Source organism: Urocampus carinirostris, chromosome 3 (assembly GCF_059441175.1).
Source record: "Urocampus carinirostris isolate Australia breed hairy pipefish chromosome 3, RoL_Ucar_1.0, whole genome shotgun sequence".
Lineage (NCBI taxonomy): Eukaryota > Metazoa > Chordata > Actinopteri > Syngnathiformes > Syngnathidae > Urocampus > Urocampus carinirostris.
Window position 1 is genome coordinate 4,654,967 of NC_142351.1, and position 15,148 is coordinate 4,670,114.

General features: G+C 40.4%; 1 protein-coding gene across 1 annotated transcript; it reads right to left on the reverse strand.

Moving 5' to 3' along the window:
• Positions 1-6,521: 6,521 nt before the first annotated feature.
• On the reverse strand, positions 6,522-14,359 carry LOC148368403 (uncharacterized). Its single transcript, XM_088330445.1, has 3 exons — positions 14,126-14,359; positions 12,284-12,547; positions 6,522-9,199 (listed from the first exon to the last, which is right to left on the reverse strand). Exons 1-3 carry the CDS (start codon positions 14,229-14,231, stop codon positions 7,920-7,922), a joined length of 1,650 nt encoding a protein of 549 aa, XP_088186571.1. The 5' UTR covers positions 14,232-14,359; the 3' UTR covers positions 6,522-7,919.
• Positions 14,360-15,148: the final 789 nt, after the last annotated feature.

A 15,148-nucleotide genomic window follows, 5' to 3' on the forward strand; every position in this document is an offset into this window, starting at 1 on the left:
CCATCTCTTTGGTGCGCTATCGCCCCCTAGCATCATACCATCTTACAGTTCCACTCTGCTGAGTTGTTAATGAACGAAAGAAGTTAATGAGCCGGCTCTATTCGAAATGATCTCTCTCTCTCTCTCTCTCTCTCTCTCTCTCTCTCTCTCTCTCTCTCTCTCTCTCTCTCTCTCTCTCTCCCTCTCTCTCTCTCTCTCTCTCTCTCTCTCTCTCTCTCTCTCTCTCTCTTAACTTGTCAATACGAGTGTCGTCTTCTCTGCGTGTTTTTCTTCGTATAATCCATGTAAAAGATTAAATGTGGCAAAAGTTAATTTAAATTGAAACAATAAAGGCTATGTGTAACAGAGTTGAAATTTGATTGTTTTGAATGTTTTTTTGAATTCTCACAAAATCTGTGTTTTTGTTGTATTACTGTTAATATTCCGGTACCCCATTCAGTTGTTAAGTCATGGGCGTCTGCGACTGTTTTTTTCGTTTGGCACTTTATGGGCTTCAGCGCTTGCCGTAGCTTAAGTGATTTTTGTAAGCGTTGAAGGTAAGCTGTGCCCAATATCAGTTGGATAAAAACATGCATATTTTGCTAGACATTTGAGCTGCTTTCGAAATTATTTTTGTATATAAAGATATATAAGTTGTTCTATATGATGTGTATTAAAAAAGCACTAAATAAGAAGTTAATACAGCTTGAAATGAAAATGCAACATGTTTTGATGCAAACACGCCACGAGGTGCGGCCTGTTGAGTGATGACCCGTTAGATAATTGCAGTCGAGAACAGATGCCCCTGACTTTTGTATTGTTTTATTTACTGAATGCAGGTACGTGGGAAAGTTATGTTCATTGTTATTATCGAAGTTTCATTATTAATGTGCTCGCATGTTGTCTGCTTGCCGTTGCTTAAGTGATTTTTGTAAGCGTTGAAGATAATTGCAGTCGAGAACAGAGACCCCTGACTTTTGTATTGTTTTATTTACTGAATGCAGGCAATAAACCAGAGATTGTGAAACCTTGTGTCGTGCATGAACGAGGGTCGCTACATATGTTAACAAAGTACCATAAAAATTTTCAAAATGATTTAATTCAGGGCATCATATTTCATATTTATTTCGAAGATATTTGAAAACAAACAAAAAATGTTTCGGATGCTTTAATCCATGGATTGAATCCGCTAGGGACCGTTTTAGTGAGCCGAGTCGAAAAATCCGCTTCTCTAAAAAGAGAAGAAATTCCCATCACTATTCAGGTCGCAAAGCAAAGGGAAAAGTTTTCTGAAATGCGTCCACTAGACGGCGCTCTCAACGATTGCTTGAAATTTGCTATTCAGTGGTAGGAAAACGTCTTGTTCTAAACAATATTCAAAACTAATAGTGCACCATGAAATACAACAAAAACAAATTCTTTTTGTTTATGGCTGCAATATTTTCAAGTTTTGTGTGTTTTGTTTTCTATTTTTTTAATTGAACATTTAATCATTCCAAACAAAACAGGCATGAAACAGCCTAACAACAATACCGAGTCATCAAGTCCAAAACAACAAAAAGTGCTGAAGAAATATAGAGAAAAGGAAAGTATATGAATAGGTAAAATAAAAATAAAAATAATTCATGTAATAGAATAGAATAGAATATACCTTCATTGTCATTGTTACAGAATGGGTTAACAACATATTGTGACAACGAAATTGGGCATGACACTCCAGTTTCACACATTCACAGTGAGGTAAAAAACCCAAGAAGATAAAGGAACAGAGAAGATAAGGTTATAAAACAAGGAGGATAAGGTTATAGTTATAATTTACACAAAATTTACCCAAGAAATGTCGGCATATAGGATGTTACATACAGTTTGGTATCGTAGGGTTTGTGCAATATGCACTTGGTGCAAAAATAATCATCATAGTGCAAAAAAGCTAGTCAACATTGTGCAAGAAACATAGACATGAGTACCATTTACTTTCGCATGAGGTAGTGTTTTTGCAAAAGTTTTTCAGTATTTTGTGCGGTGTGTGTTAAGGGTGGTAATGGCTCTGGGGATGAAACTATCTCTGAGTCTGTTTGTTTTTGTTTTGTGTGACCTGTAGCGTTTGCCGGAAGGCAGCAGGTCGAAGAGGTGGTGGCCAGGGTGAGAAGAGTCCTTGATGATGTTTTCTGCTCTGCTAAGGTAGCGAGAGCAGGCAATGTCCTCCAGACTGGGCAGATTGATGACCCTCTGGAGCGTTTTCCTGTCTGCTGCTGTGCACCCAGCATACCACACCGTAATGCAGTACATCAGTATGCTCTCCACTGTGGCTTTGTAAAAGGACACCTGCAGCTGCTGTTTTTTCCGGAGCACTCTCAGGAAATGCAGTCGCTGCTGGGCCTTCCCTACCACCGCTCTGGTGTTCGCAGACCAGGAGAGGTCGTCGGAGATGTGTACACCCAGAAGTTTTAAGGAGTGGACTCTCTCTACACCGTCTCCTTTTATGATGAATGGTGCTGGATTCCTGCCGTTCCTTCTGAAGTCCAGTATCAGTTCCAAAAATCCAATGCAAGGGGAGATTCTTAAGTAAATTTTATATATTTGAGAAATTGGGAGTGTTCATCAAATTTAACAGATTACACCGAAAACATACTAACTGACAGAAATATAAAAAAAAGGTTAAATATCTTTGATATTTTTGGGTGGATGATCTTCTAATGGCAATGGACTCCGGCGCTTCATCACTCTTGCTGCTGCTGGACCTTAGTGCTGCTTTTGACACTGTGGACCATAATACCTTATTAGAACGTTGGAAAAGTTGATTGGTCTCTCAGGAACCGTCCTCTTATGGTTCAGATCCTACCTCTCAGATAGGAAGCACCATGTTAAATATGGCATAATGACATCTGAACCCTTTAGTGTTACCTGTGGTGTTCCGCAGGGCTCAGGACTTGCCCCCTTCTTTTCAGCATTTACATGCTTCCATCAGGTGATATTATTTGAAGTATAATATCAGTTTTCATTGCTACGCAGATGACACTCGACTATAACTTCAGATGGAGGAATCTGTCACACTAAACTGTGGAAATTTGGAGGTCTGCCTCACTGAGATAAAAGAGTGGATATCACTCAATTTCTTACCTCTTAACTCTGAAAAGACCGAAATGTTAGTTATTGGTCCATCTAAATGCCGTCCTCAAAAACTGCTCTGAACATTGACAAATATAATATCACCCAGAGTGACTGTCAAAAATTCAGGTGTCATATTTGACCCCGATCTGTCCTTTCAAACACACGTTAAGAATATGTCTAGAACCGCTTTCTTCCACCTTGGCAACATTGCTAAAATTTGCCCTATGCCGTCTCCGTCGGATGCGGAGATTATAATTCACGCGTTTGTTACTTTCCATCTCGATGACTGTAATGTACTACTCTCCGGTCTCCCAAAATCCAAAATGAAGAGCCTTCAGCTGGTACAAAATACTGCAGCTAGCCTTTTAACTAAGACAAGAAAGTTTGATCATATTACCCTGATTTTAGCTAACCTGCACTGGCTCCATGTTAGTTCAGATTCAGATTCAGATCTACTTTATTGTCATTCTAGTACACGTGTATACAGAACGAAATGTCGATACATCTGACCCGCACAGTTTCCTTGAATGTACAGATATAAATAAAAGTTGTATTGTATTATGGCTACGTATAGTATTTTACCATAGTGCCGATAGTGCAAGAGGAGTAGCTAACCAGATGTGCAAAATGGGCAGTCAGGTTAACAAGTCAGGTAAACAGTAACATTAAGTTCTTAAGTAGGTTAATCACAACGAGTCTCAACGGGCTGCACAGACCACAGATTATTGCAAACTACAGACTATTATGACACCATCCCCTGATCAAAAACCTACATGAGAGCAAATAATCCACAGATATTGTCAACATAAAATCAAAGTTATTCATATTCGATAGAATATAAGTGTGTTTTAAGCCTAGAATTAAATATTTCCACTGAGGTTGCAGATCGCATCTCAGGGGGAAGAGCATTTCACAGCACCAAGGCCCCCAATGGAAAACACTGTCTGATTTCTTCTTGGCTCTTGGGGTCAATCCTAGACCAGCATTTTCAGGAAAGATCGATGAAGAAATATTGGTGGAATTAGGCACAATTCCTTCATCTTCGTGTCCTTCTGTGCCATTTCGCCGATGTAGCTCCCTTAGCTTAGCACCGTGGCCCGAGCGACAGCCCCGCTTCTGTTTGCGATCCCTACGCCGTCTCCGCCGCTTCGTAAGTGGGTTGGCCAACCACGGACATCTCGCAGCTCTTTGTATTTCTTGCGGGATATCAAAGGTGGTATAAAAGTCAAGTCAAGTCATTTTTATTTGTATAGCCCTTAATCACAAAGAGTCTCAAAGGGCTTCACAGGTTATTACACTATAATGAAATGATCTGCATTTATATAGCGCTTTTCAATTCAATGACTTCCCAAAGGACTCTACAATGTGCTCCACATTTCCCAATAGAGGCCTTGCAGCCATGTAAGGCGCTAACCTGCTTATTGGGGGTATTAGGGGTTTAGTGTCTTACCCAAGGTTATTTCGACATGTAACACGGACGAGCTGGGATTCGAACTGGGATCCCTTGATCCTAAAACGATCGCTCTACCTCCTGAGCTACTGCCGCCCCATAAATCATTTCGCAATACGAACTTTCAGAAAAGCATTTTGGTTCAATGAAAACCACAAATTAGCTATTGAAATTCCGTTGCTGCAATTGGACCTTGAGAATTGTGAACAACTGTGGTGGGACAGCAAACCACGAAGAATATATGAATTGAAAAATCTGAAGTGATTAAAACTGCATGAATATATAGACTAATATTTCAGCAATATTATTTTGTATAATGTACAATATTTTTGTGAACTGAAAAATCTGAAGTGATAACTGCTTTGTATTACCAATTAAGTGTGATAATTAAAACTGAATGAATACATAGATTTATATATTTATTTATATATTTGTCGCCGATTTACAATTTCAACCTCGATAACACTAAACTTTGGGGACCCATAGATCTCTGTTGGGACCCATAGATTTTTGAGCATGCGAGTCCCCGGGACCCATCACTTTTCACACTTAAAATGAACACTGAATTTACTTGAGTAAAAGTACTGTTTTTTAGAAAAATATTACTCAAGTAAAAGTAGTCATCCAAATACTTACTAGAGTAAAAGTAAAACTATATTACACAGACTAATTTTCAGACAATTATTATACAATCCCCTGCTCTGGAACCGACGAGTAGAATAGGTTATTCATAAAAGGTACCCAGAAAGTCAAAATTTAGACACAGAACCAAATGTATAAGTTCCTCGCGACTATTGGTATTCTTGGCCACGCATGTGTACAGAAAAGAAAGGAAAAAAGACAAGAGAACAATAATAAATAGAAAAATAGCCAAAAAGCTGTGAGCCGCTGCGTCCATGTGCGCTGCCATCATGCAATTCCAGTACTTTCTCGAAATATGACGTAGTAAGAATCACAGTTTATTCCGATATTTCACATGACATCATTGTCACAGGTTCCACCGTAAAACGTCCCGTTCCGACGTTAAAATGAAAATAAAACCGGAAATTCACCTTCTCCTGTGGAGCTGGCCAAACGCTAGACATGGGCGTTGCAGTATCACATTTACCCACCAGATGAAAATTTAGGTTTAGATTTAGCTCGCTAACAAAACAGCTAAGCTAGGCATTTGCTTACCACTGTTTGAAATTGTCGCGTCATTAACATTTTTGTGACAGGAAGTTATATCTGATGCAAGATAATAACATTCCCATTAAAACTCATGCAGCTTTAATTACAGGTTAAAAAAAAAGTGTATACATTGTGGGTAAACTCAATCACATTTAGATTTCAAACAAATCTTGGTAAAGGTCATCTTAATTTTGTCAACTCAACAAATAATAACATGTATTCATGCATCCTGTAAGGTTTTAACATTTATTATACTGAAATCTGACTCCAAAGACACTTCCCGTCTCTTGTGTAATCCCTTACAGTTGGAGCATGTCCAGAAGCCAGAGAAGTTATCGAGCAGAGTATAGTCCACATATTAATCTATTTAGACGAATCAAAGAGTTAAACAAATCTGGTCTCTGCCTGTGCCAATTTAACAATCATGTGCAGGAGAAGACGGGGACTTCCAGGGTCGCCCACTTTTATGACACACTGCAATGAAATGTTCACGCACCGTGACCAAGCTGCTGGCTGATTGGTCCGCGGTCGCCGATGCAAATTTCTTAATAGTTCTTTAAAACTTGGGAGAAGGGTGAAAGGTCGTTGCCCTCTGGACAGAATGGGGCACGACACACACATTCTAACTCCCCAGGTGAAGTGATAACAATGACTTATCTGCACATACTGAAACCAAAGAAACCATCGCAAAGCACAGGCGTTTTTACGACATCCTTCTAAAAAGTTTCACTCAAGGCTGAGGTCAAACTTAGGACAAGTCTTTTGAATATAAGTCGAATAAAACAACGTATAAAATAGTATATAACTTCAATCCACAATTAGAAATGTCTTTATTGTCATTGATAAAAACACGGAGAACATTGTTTACAAAGAGATTAGACAGGGCACTCCAGGAGAGACACGTAATTAAGACTTACAAGAGAAAAATAAGATAAATAAAATGTCAAGATAAAGAAGCAAACATAAATACAAGAGATATTTAAAAATAACTTTAGAAGAGAAATCCACAGTTGAAAATAATAAATGTATATTAGACACGATAAAAGAATATTTCAATGTGCAGCGCCTGAATGTGGGACGAAATTGTGGAGTGGAACCAAATTAGTTCCCCATTTTGTGTCATATTTACTACGAAAACAAGTGAAAAGTAAGCGTTTCGAAAATATTGCCCCTCGGTTCTCTCAGTTTAACCAACAAACACGAGATGATGACTTCTGAATGATTCAATGTCCACCTAAATGACTAACAAGGACTAACAAAGGGAACCTGTACCCCATTAAGCATGTCAGTTTTAATGCATTTGCTCTGTGGTGGGATCAGAGGTTGGTGAAAGGACACACTGGAGAACAGACAACAATATGAAGACCAAAGAGCACACAGGGCATGTCCAGGATAAAATTGTGGAAAAGCAGGAATGGGATACGGAAAGATTTTGCAACATGTGAGCAATAATATCAAAAACAGACAGAGCATAAAACCACCTAAGATCTGTCCGTCCGTCTAAACCAGGGTTCGGGAACCTGTGGCTTGCGAGCCATAGATGTCGTTTTTCATGAGAACCTACATATAGTATTTTATGGCATTTGCGCAAAATAACTTGTTTTGAAACCTTATTTAGGACAAAAAAGAAGGTTCAAATGAGCTTCGTCACGAGATTAATTTGAAGTGGTATATTTATATTAATATGGGACACAGGCATTACAATGATTTAAGTGACACACAGTAAAATAAAATGTGCTACCAAATTAGCCTGGAGAGGATGTTTTGCCGTTTTCTTGAAATTTATCTTAAAATATACTATATGGTGTGGCCCCCCAAAAAAGAAAATGAAAATATTTTTGATTTTATGGCCCTTTGGGTCAAACAGGTCCCCGACCCATGATCTAAACCTTCGGCCCAACAAGGAGACAACTAATCAGAGAAACAACTAAGAAAATGTGAATCACATTGAATATATAATCGTCCCGCCCAATGATCGGTCAACCTTTAGTTTAACTCTTCAATATTTTTGCCTCGTTTCTGTTGTAAAATCCGACTGTTACGGAGTTTCACGCGACGTACGGAGACACAAAAAACTTCAAGCGTTGTTTGAGTTCTCAGTATTTTAAATCCTCCATAATCTCTCAAGTTAGCTCTTTCTTGAATTTCAAACATTTTCCCCGACACACGTGTGATCCTGAGCTCTGGCTTGACTTGAGAATCTTAAACCTCAAGCTGAGCATGAAAAAGGCTTCCCACCAGTGTGGGTTCTCGTGTGATTATTTAGGTGTGATTTATCGCTGAATTTTTTACCACAAACCTTGCAGGAAAAAGGCTTCTCACCAGTGTGGGTTCTTGTGTGTCTTTTTAAGTTTTCTTTTTGGCTGAATTTCTGACCACAAACTGAGCAGGAAAAAGGCTTTTCACCAGTATGGGTTCTAACGTGGTATTTCAAACTTCCTTTTTGGCGGAATTTTTGACCACAAATTGAGCAGGAGAAAGGCCTCTCACCAGTGTGGATTGTAGCATGGTTTTTCAAACTTGCTTTGTAGCTGAATTTTTTACTGCAAACTGAGCAGGAGAAAGGCTTCTCACCTGTGTGGGTTATTGTGTGTGATTTTAAGTATTCTTTCCGGCTGAATGATTCACCACAAATTGAACAGGAAAAGGGCTTCTCATCAGTGTGGGTTCTTGTGTGAATTTTTAAGGATTCTTTCCGGCTGAATGATTCTCCGCAAAATAAGCAGGAGAAGGGCTTCTCACCAGTGTGGATTCTGTTGTGGTCTTCTAAGACATTCTTTCGCCTGAATTTTTGACCGCAAACTTTGCAGGAAAAAGGCTTCTCACCAGTGTGGGTTTGTACATGTCCGTTTAAATGTGATTTCAGTCTGAATCTTTGACCGCAAACTGAGCAGGAGAAAGGCTTCTCACTAGTGTGGATTGTTGAGTGTTTTTTCAAGTTTCCTTTACTTCTGAAGTTTTGCCCGCAAAGTTTGCAGGAAAAAGGCTTCTCACCGGTGTGGGTTCTTGTGTGATTATTTAGGTTTGATTTCTGGCTGAATTTTAGACCACAAACTGAGCAGGAAAAAGGCTTCACACCAGTGTGGGTTCTTGCATGTTCGTTTAAATATTCTTTCTGGCTGAATCCTTGACCGCAAATTGAGCAGGAAAAAGGCTTCTCACCAGTGTGGATTCTCATATGCAACTTCAAACGATATTTGGATTGAAATGTTTTCCCACACTGAGAACATGTTTTATCACCTTCTGACTGTTTGGCGCCATTAGGGTCGGACCTGTCCTCATCATCAGTTTTCATGTGATGACGGGAGCTGCTGCTTGGAGGCTCCTGCCAGTTTTCTTCATGTTTTACCTGACTCCCAGGAGTTAAAGAGGCCTCAGTCACCAGCAAATCTGTGAAAAGTCCCTCCTCTTTAACACAATCAGGCTCCACATCCTCCTCTTCATTTTGAATGTCAGGAAACCCAGGAGGCAGGAATTCTTCACTGACATCTGTGGGACACAAGACACACATATTTCCCATCATCCAAAATATACGACATAATACCGAAACACATAAATGACAAAATGTATAAATATATAATATAGTCTGCATTCATGTAATAATTCTAACCAATGGAGACAGAAACGACACAGAACCTCAATTAAAATGTGTATAGCAAAAACATAAATATCATTGGTCTCTACTGAATATTGGCATTTAAGAACACATGCCTTTGAGGAGTGGCTGCAAGATAAGAGTGGAAGCAGCGAAAAGGAAAGCAAATGATGAATGTTATCAAAAGATAGGAGTGAACTTTGAGGAAAGGAAAAAGTGTTCTGGAAAGAAGTGAAAAGAGTAAGAAACAGTGAGTCTGGAGAGGAAAAGAAAGTGAAAGATAAGGACGGTAGATTGCTGGTGAGCGGTAGTGCAATCAGGACGAGATGGGCAGAGTATTTTGAGGAGTTGCTAAATGTGGAAGATGGGAGAGAAGTGAGAGTCGAGGTTATCGGTTTTATGGGGAGAATGCCCGTGTTTGGTGATTTATAAGTGAAGCCTTTGGAAACATGGGAGGTGCAAGAGGCAGTGCAAGAAATGAAAGGGGGGAAGGTACCTGGGTTGGATGGTTGTAATGCTGAATGCATGAAAAAATGTGGCACAGCTATGATTGACTGGTTAGTACACTTGTTGAATGTATGCTTTTTAAGTGGTGTAGTTCCTGTTGGTTGGTTGGTTAGTGTATGTGTGGTGCCATTGTATAAGGGTAGAGGTGATAAGTATAAATGTAGTAATTTGAGAGGCATGAGTTTGTTGTCCGTGCCAGGTTGGATGTATGGAAGGGTCTTGATTAAGAGAGTGAGAGGAAGAACGGATGAGGTGGTGATGGAGGAGCCGAGTGGTTTCAGCAAAGGAAGAGGATGTGTGGATCAGGTGTTTGCAGTACGACAGGTGTGTGAGAAATATCTTGCAAAAGGTAAGGATGTTTATTTGGCTTTCATGGACTTGGAAGAGGCGTATGACAGAGTTGATAGAGAGGCGTTGTGGCAAGTGATGGTAATGTATGGAGTGGGTGGAAAGTTTTTGGAAGCATTGAAGAGTTTTTATGTGAACAGCAGAGCATGTGCAACAGTAGGGAGTGAGACAAGTGGGTGGTTCCCTGTGTTGACTGGTGTGAGACCGGGGTGTGTGATGTCACCATGGCTGTTTAATGTGTACATGGATGGTGTGGTGAGAGAGGTGAATGCAAGAGTTTTTGGCAGAGGTGTAGACATGATGGACAACAGTGGAACAGTGTGGCAGGTAAGTCAGTTGTTGTTTGCAGATAACACAGTGCTTGTGGCTGATTCTGAGGAGACAATGAGAAGGTTGGTCATGGTGTTTGAAAGAGTATTTGATAGGCGTAAGTTAGGTGTGAATGTTCGGAAGAGTAAGGTGATGAAGTTTTCACGTGATGAAGTGGGCTTGGCGTTGGAAATAAGGTTGAATGGACAGGTACTGGAAGAAGTTGAAAGCTTTAGGTACTTGGGTTGTGATGTGGCTGCAGTTGGTGGAATGGAGTGTGAGGTATTACACAGAGTCAATCAAGGTTTTGGGTGCTCTGAGGAGAGTGATGAACAACAAGAGTATGAGTATAGATGTTAAGAGGGGACTGTATGAGAGTGTGATTGTGCCGACTGTGTTGTATGGTGCAGAGACATAGAGCCTGAACGCAGATTTAAGAAGGAAGTTGAATGTTTTTGAGATGAAGTGTTTGTGGACTATTTTAGGAGTGACAAGATTGGATAGACTGAGAAATGAAATTGTGAGGGACAGAACTGGAGTAGTCGTGGAACTGAGCAAGCGTGTTGATAAGAGAGCACTCGGTTGGTTTGGACACATGGAGAGGATGGATGAAGAGCGAATGTTGAAGAGGATCTACAGAGCAGAAGTCAATGGAAGGAGAACAAGAGGAAGGCCGCCATTGATGTGGATGGATGGTGTTATGAATGCACTGCAGGAAAAATGTCTAAATATAAAGGAAGCTAGAGCTCTTGTTGGTGATAAAAAGGAGTGGAGAGGTGTTGTGAAAGGATAGTGGGATTGTGGACGCATTCTTAAGGATGGGCTGGGCAGCTGTCGGGCCCTGCCGTTGAACAGAAAATGAAAATAGTTTTACATCAGTGTAGACTTTTAAGTGTTATTTAAAGTAATATTTCCAGGTGAATCTTTGACCACAAACAGAGCAGGAATAAGGTTTTTCACCAGTGTGAATCCTTGTATGTGGATCTAAGGTTTTTCACCATTGTGGGTTCTTGTGTGTCCTTTTAGGTGTGATGTTTGTCCGAATTTTTGACCACAAACTGAGCAGGCAAAAGGTTTTTCACGGATATGAAGCGTGGTATGCAAATCTAGCTTTCCTTTCAGACCAAATTTTTGACCACAAACTGAGCACGGAAAAGGCTTTTCACCAGTGTGGGTTCTGGCGCAGCTTTTCAAACTTCCTTTTTGGGTGAATCTTTGACCACAAACTGAACAGGAAAATGGTTTTTCACCAGTGTGGGTAATTGCGTGAATCCTTAAGCCTTTTTTGGCTGAATTTTTGACCACAAACTGAGCAGGAAAAAGGTTTTTCACCAGTGTGTGTTATTACGTGCATTTTTAACATGTCTTTCTGGGTGAATTTTTGACCACAAACTGAACAGGCAAATAGTTTTTCACCAGTGTGGGTTCTTAAGTGAATTTCTAAGTGCTATTTCTGTCTGAATTTCTGACCACAAACTGAGCAACAAAAAGGTTTTTCACCACTGTGGGTCCTTGAGTGGGTTTTTCAATGTGATTTCAATGTGAATTTTTTACAACAATCTGAGCAGGCAAAAGGTTTTTCACCCGTGTGAATTTTTGCGTGCTTCTTTAAGTAATCTTTACGGGTTAATTTTTTTTACCACAAACTGAACAAATAAAAGATTCTTCACCAGTGTGGGTTATTGCGTGAATCCTTAAACCTTTTTTCTGGCTGAATTTTTGACCACCAACTGAGCAGGCAAAAGGTTTTTCGCCAACGTGGACAAGGATATGGCTTTTTAAACACTACAAAAATGTGTGATATGTGCTATCACCTTCTGACTGTTGGTCGCCATCTGTTGTCCCAGAGCTTCTGCTTGGAAACACCTTCTGATTGTTCTCTTCATGATGATCTTCGGAGATTAAACTGGCCCCAGTCACCGGAAATTCCTTCAAATCTTCCTCCTTTTTAATGTGAATAGGCTCCAACTCGTCCTCCTCCATTTTGACGTCAACCGTGTCTAAATACTCATCGTTCATCTTTCTGATGCCAGGAATCTTTGTCTCCTGTTGCCCAGGAAGATACTCTTGACTGACACCTGCATGACATGAAGCACACAGTTTTCCTAAATCTAAAATATTCACACACACACACACACAAATATTTTTTAATAGCAAATGCATCGCTACAAAAATCCTTTCGGCATTTCTATCCCTCCAAAATAATACTGCTCTGTCCTGCAATGATTATATGTTAAAGAGTGTATGGTTGTATTTTATCAGCACCGTGTAGCGGTGCATTTTGCAGGGTCATACTGGAAATACAGAAAATTAGGTTTTCAGGAAGTATGCGACAGAAGACTGCTAGCATGCCATCAGACTGCCTAATAACAAGAATGTTAAAGCACTTCAACCAAAATGGAAGGATTTTTCTTACCTTGAAAGCAATGAAATGAAATGATCTGCATTTCTACAGCGCTTTTAAAGTCAAGACTTCCCAAAGCGCTTTACATTGTACTTCACATTTCTCAATAGCGGCCGTGATCTGTGCAGCCATGTAAGGCGCTAACCTACTTATTGGGGGAAATTGGGAGTTCAGTGTCTTACCCAAGGACACTTCGACATGTAACACGGACAAGCCGGGATTCGAATTGGGATCCCTAGATCCCAAGACGAGCGCTCTACCTACCCAGCTACTGCCGCCCTCTAGCATCAACACAACAAAAAAATTCAAGCATGTTCCAAAATTTCAAGCACCCGCCAAACCCTGCGTTATACATTTTCCCCTCAGGCATGTTTATTTGTTTTTTTTTAGAAATTTAGCATTATAAAAAAGGAAAACAATCCAGAGATGGCACCATCTGGTGGGTTCACGTGGTTCTACACTTCCACACGTTGTTAGCTTAGCATAGTTTAGCCCATTGGTTATTCACCTCCATAGCAAATCGAAAGCTGGCTGAGAAAATCCAGTGGTATGAACATCTCATCTCATCAGCTGCACCGCTTATCCTCAGTAAGGTCGCAGGGGTGCTGGAGCCCATCCCAGCAATCATTGGGCAGTGGGCAGGGGACACCCTGAACTGGTTGCCAGCCAATCGCAGGGCACACGGGGACAGACAACTCACTCGCTCAGTCACACCTAGGGACAATTTGGACCGGCCAATCCACCTGAAATGCATGTCTTTGGAATGTGGGAGGAACCGGAGTGCCCGGAGGAAACCCACGCAAGCACGGGGAGAACATTCAAACTCCGCACAGTAAGGCCGGGAGCTGGATTTGAACCCACGCAGGAGGTTCCCACGACCTCAGAACTGTGCCGCACACGCGCTAACCACTGCGAAGCCATGCTGCCGTGGTATGAACATTTAAATTTAAAATGTATTACTAGAATATTAATCCATACTTTTCAAAAGTCTACCAAGTATTTGAACAAGAAATGACGCCGCCATTTTACGTATATTCAACACAAAAGTGCAAACAGTGAGAAGGAATGGCGACAGAAAACACTCAACTTTTTATTTCAGTCTTTGATTTAATTCGACTGCAAGGTTAATTCCTATTCCGTCAACATGAGTGTATATTTGATTTGGTCTCGATATCAATCAGACACATATCGTGCAATGGACTCAAAGCCCAAAATGAGAAAATAAATCGTTGTAGAAATGAAAGTGACCAACCTGTTCGAAGCTCCTTGCTAATGCTAACTCGGTTTAGCCGTCGATCTTCTCGCTCGTTCTCTTCCTGAAGCTCCTCTTTCAAATTTATTTTCCATCCCTCGCACATTTTAGCCACATTTAACACTCTTGTATAGAGTTAAATGCAGTTAGATGGTGTTGAATTCTGCGCACGACAGCAGCAGAACGCCAAGTAGACACAAACAATGGCAGCAGTGATGTGTTCTTCTCTCTCATTCTCGATTTGCATCCATCTCTTTGGTGCATCAGCGCCCTCTAGCTTCACATTTTCGTCACTGTTCCATTGTAGCGTCTTCGGCAAACGAAACGGGGATTTGAGCCCACTCCCTTCCAAATGCTCTCTCTCTCTCTCTCTCTCTGTCTCTCTCTCTCTCTCTCTCTCTCTCTCTCTCTCTCTCTCTCTCTCTCTCTCTCTTTCACTCTCTATTGAACAAAATTGCTTTTAAAATTTTGGAAAAATAGGTTAACATCTTTCATATTTTTGGTGGAAGAGAAATGGTGATGTACATAGAAAAAGATTCCATTCATTTTCATCTTTCTTCAAAAGTTTTCGCGTTTTGAGTCAAATTGGTGATGCTAAGTCGTCTATTTGTTAAACTCTTTCCTAAATTGCCTTTTCATACTTCCAGAAGCATTTTGGAATCTGTTTCCTTTCTTTAAAGTCAACTCTGGTTGGCCATCATTGAGTTCAATAAATTCAGTCTATAAAAAAAGAAGAAATATATACATATATTTTGGGACACCCTGTATATCAAGTCAATCTTTTTGGCAAAACTCTACGGACGCTCCCCTACTTACGAACCTTCGATTTGCCAACAAAACGAAAAAAAAAATTCGGAACGTTGAAACATTTCCCGATATTGCTGTAAGTTTGATTTAGTATTGTGCACCTTTTTCCCAGTACGGGACAGTACTGTAGTGCTTCTCCCCGCCGCTACCAGCGTATGGCGCTGTGAGAGCTCACCAAGCATCCACCGGCTTCCTCTTCCTGTCACACTCCCAGTT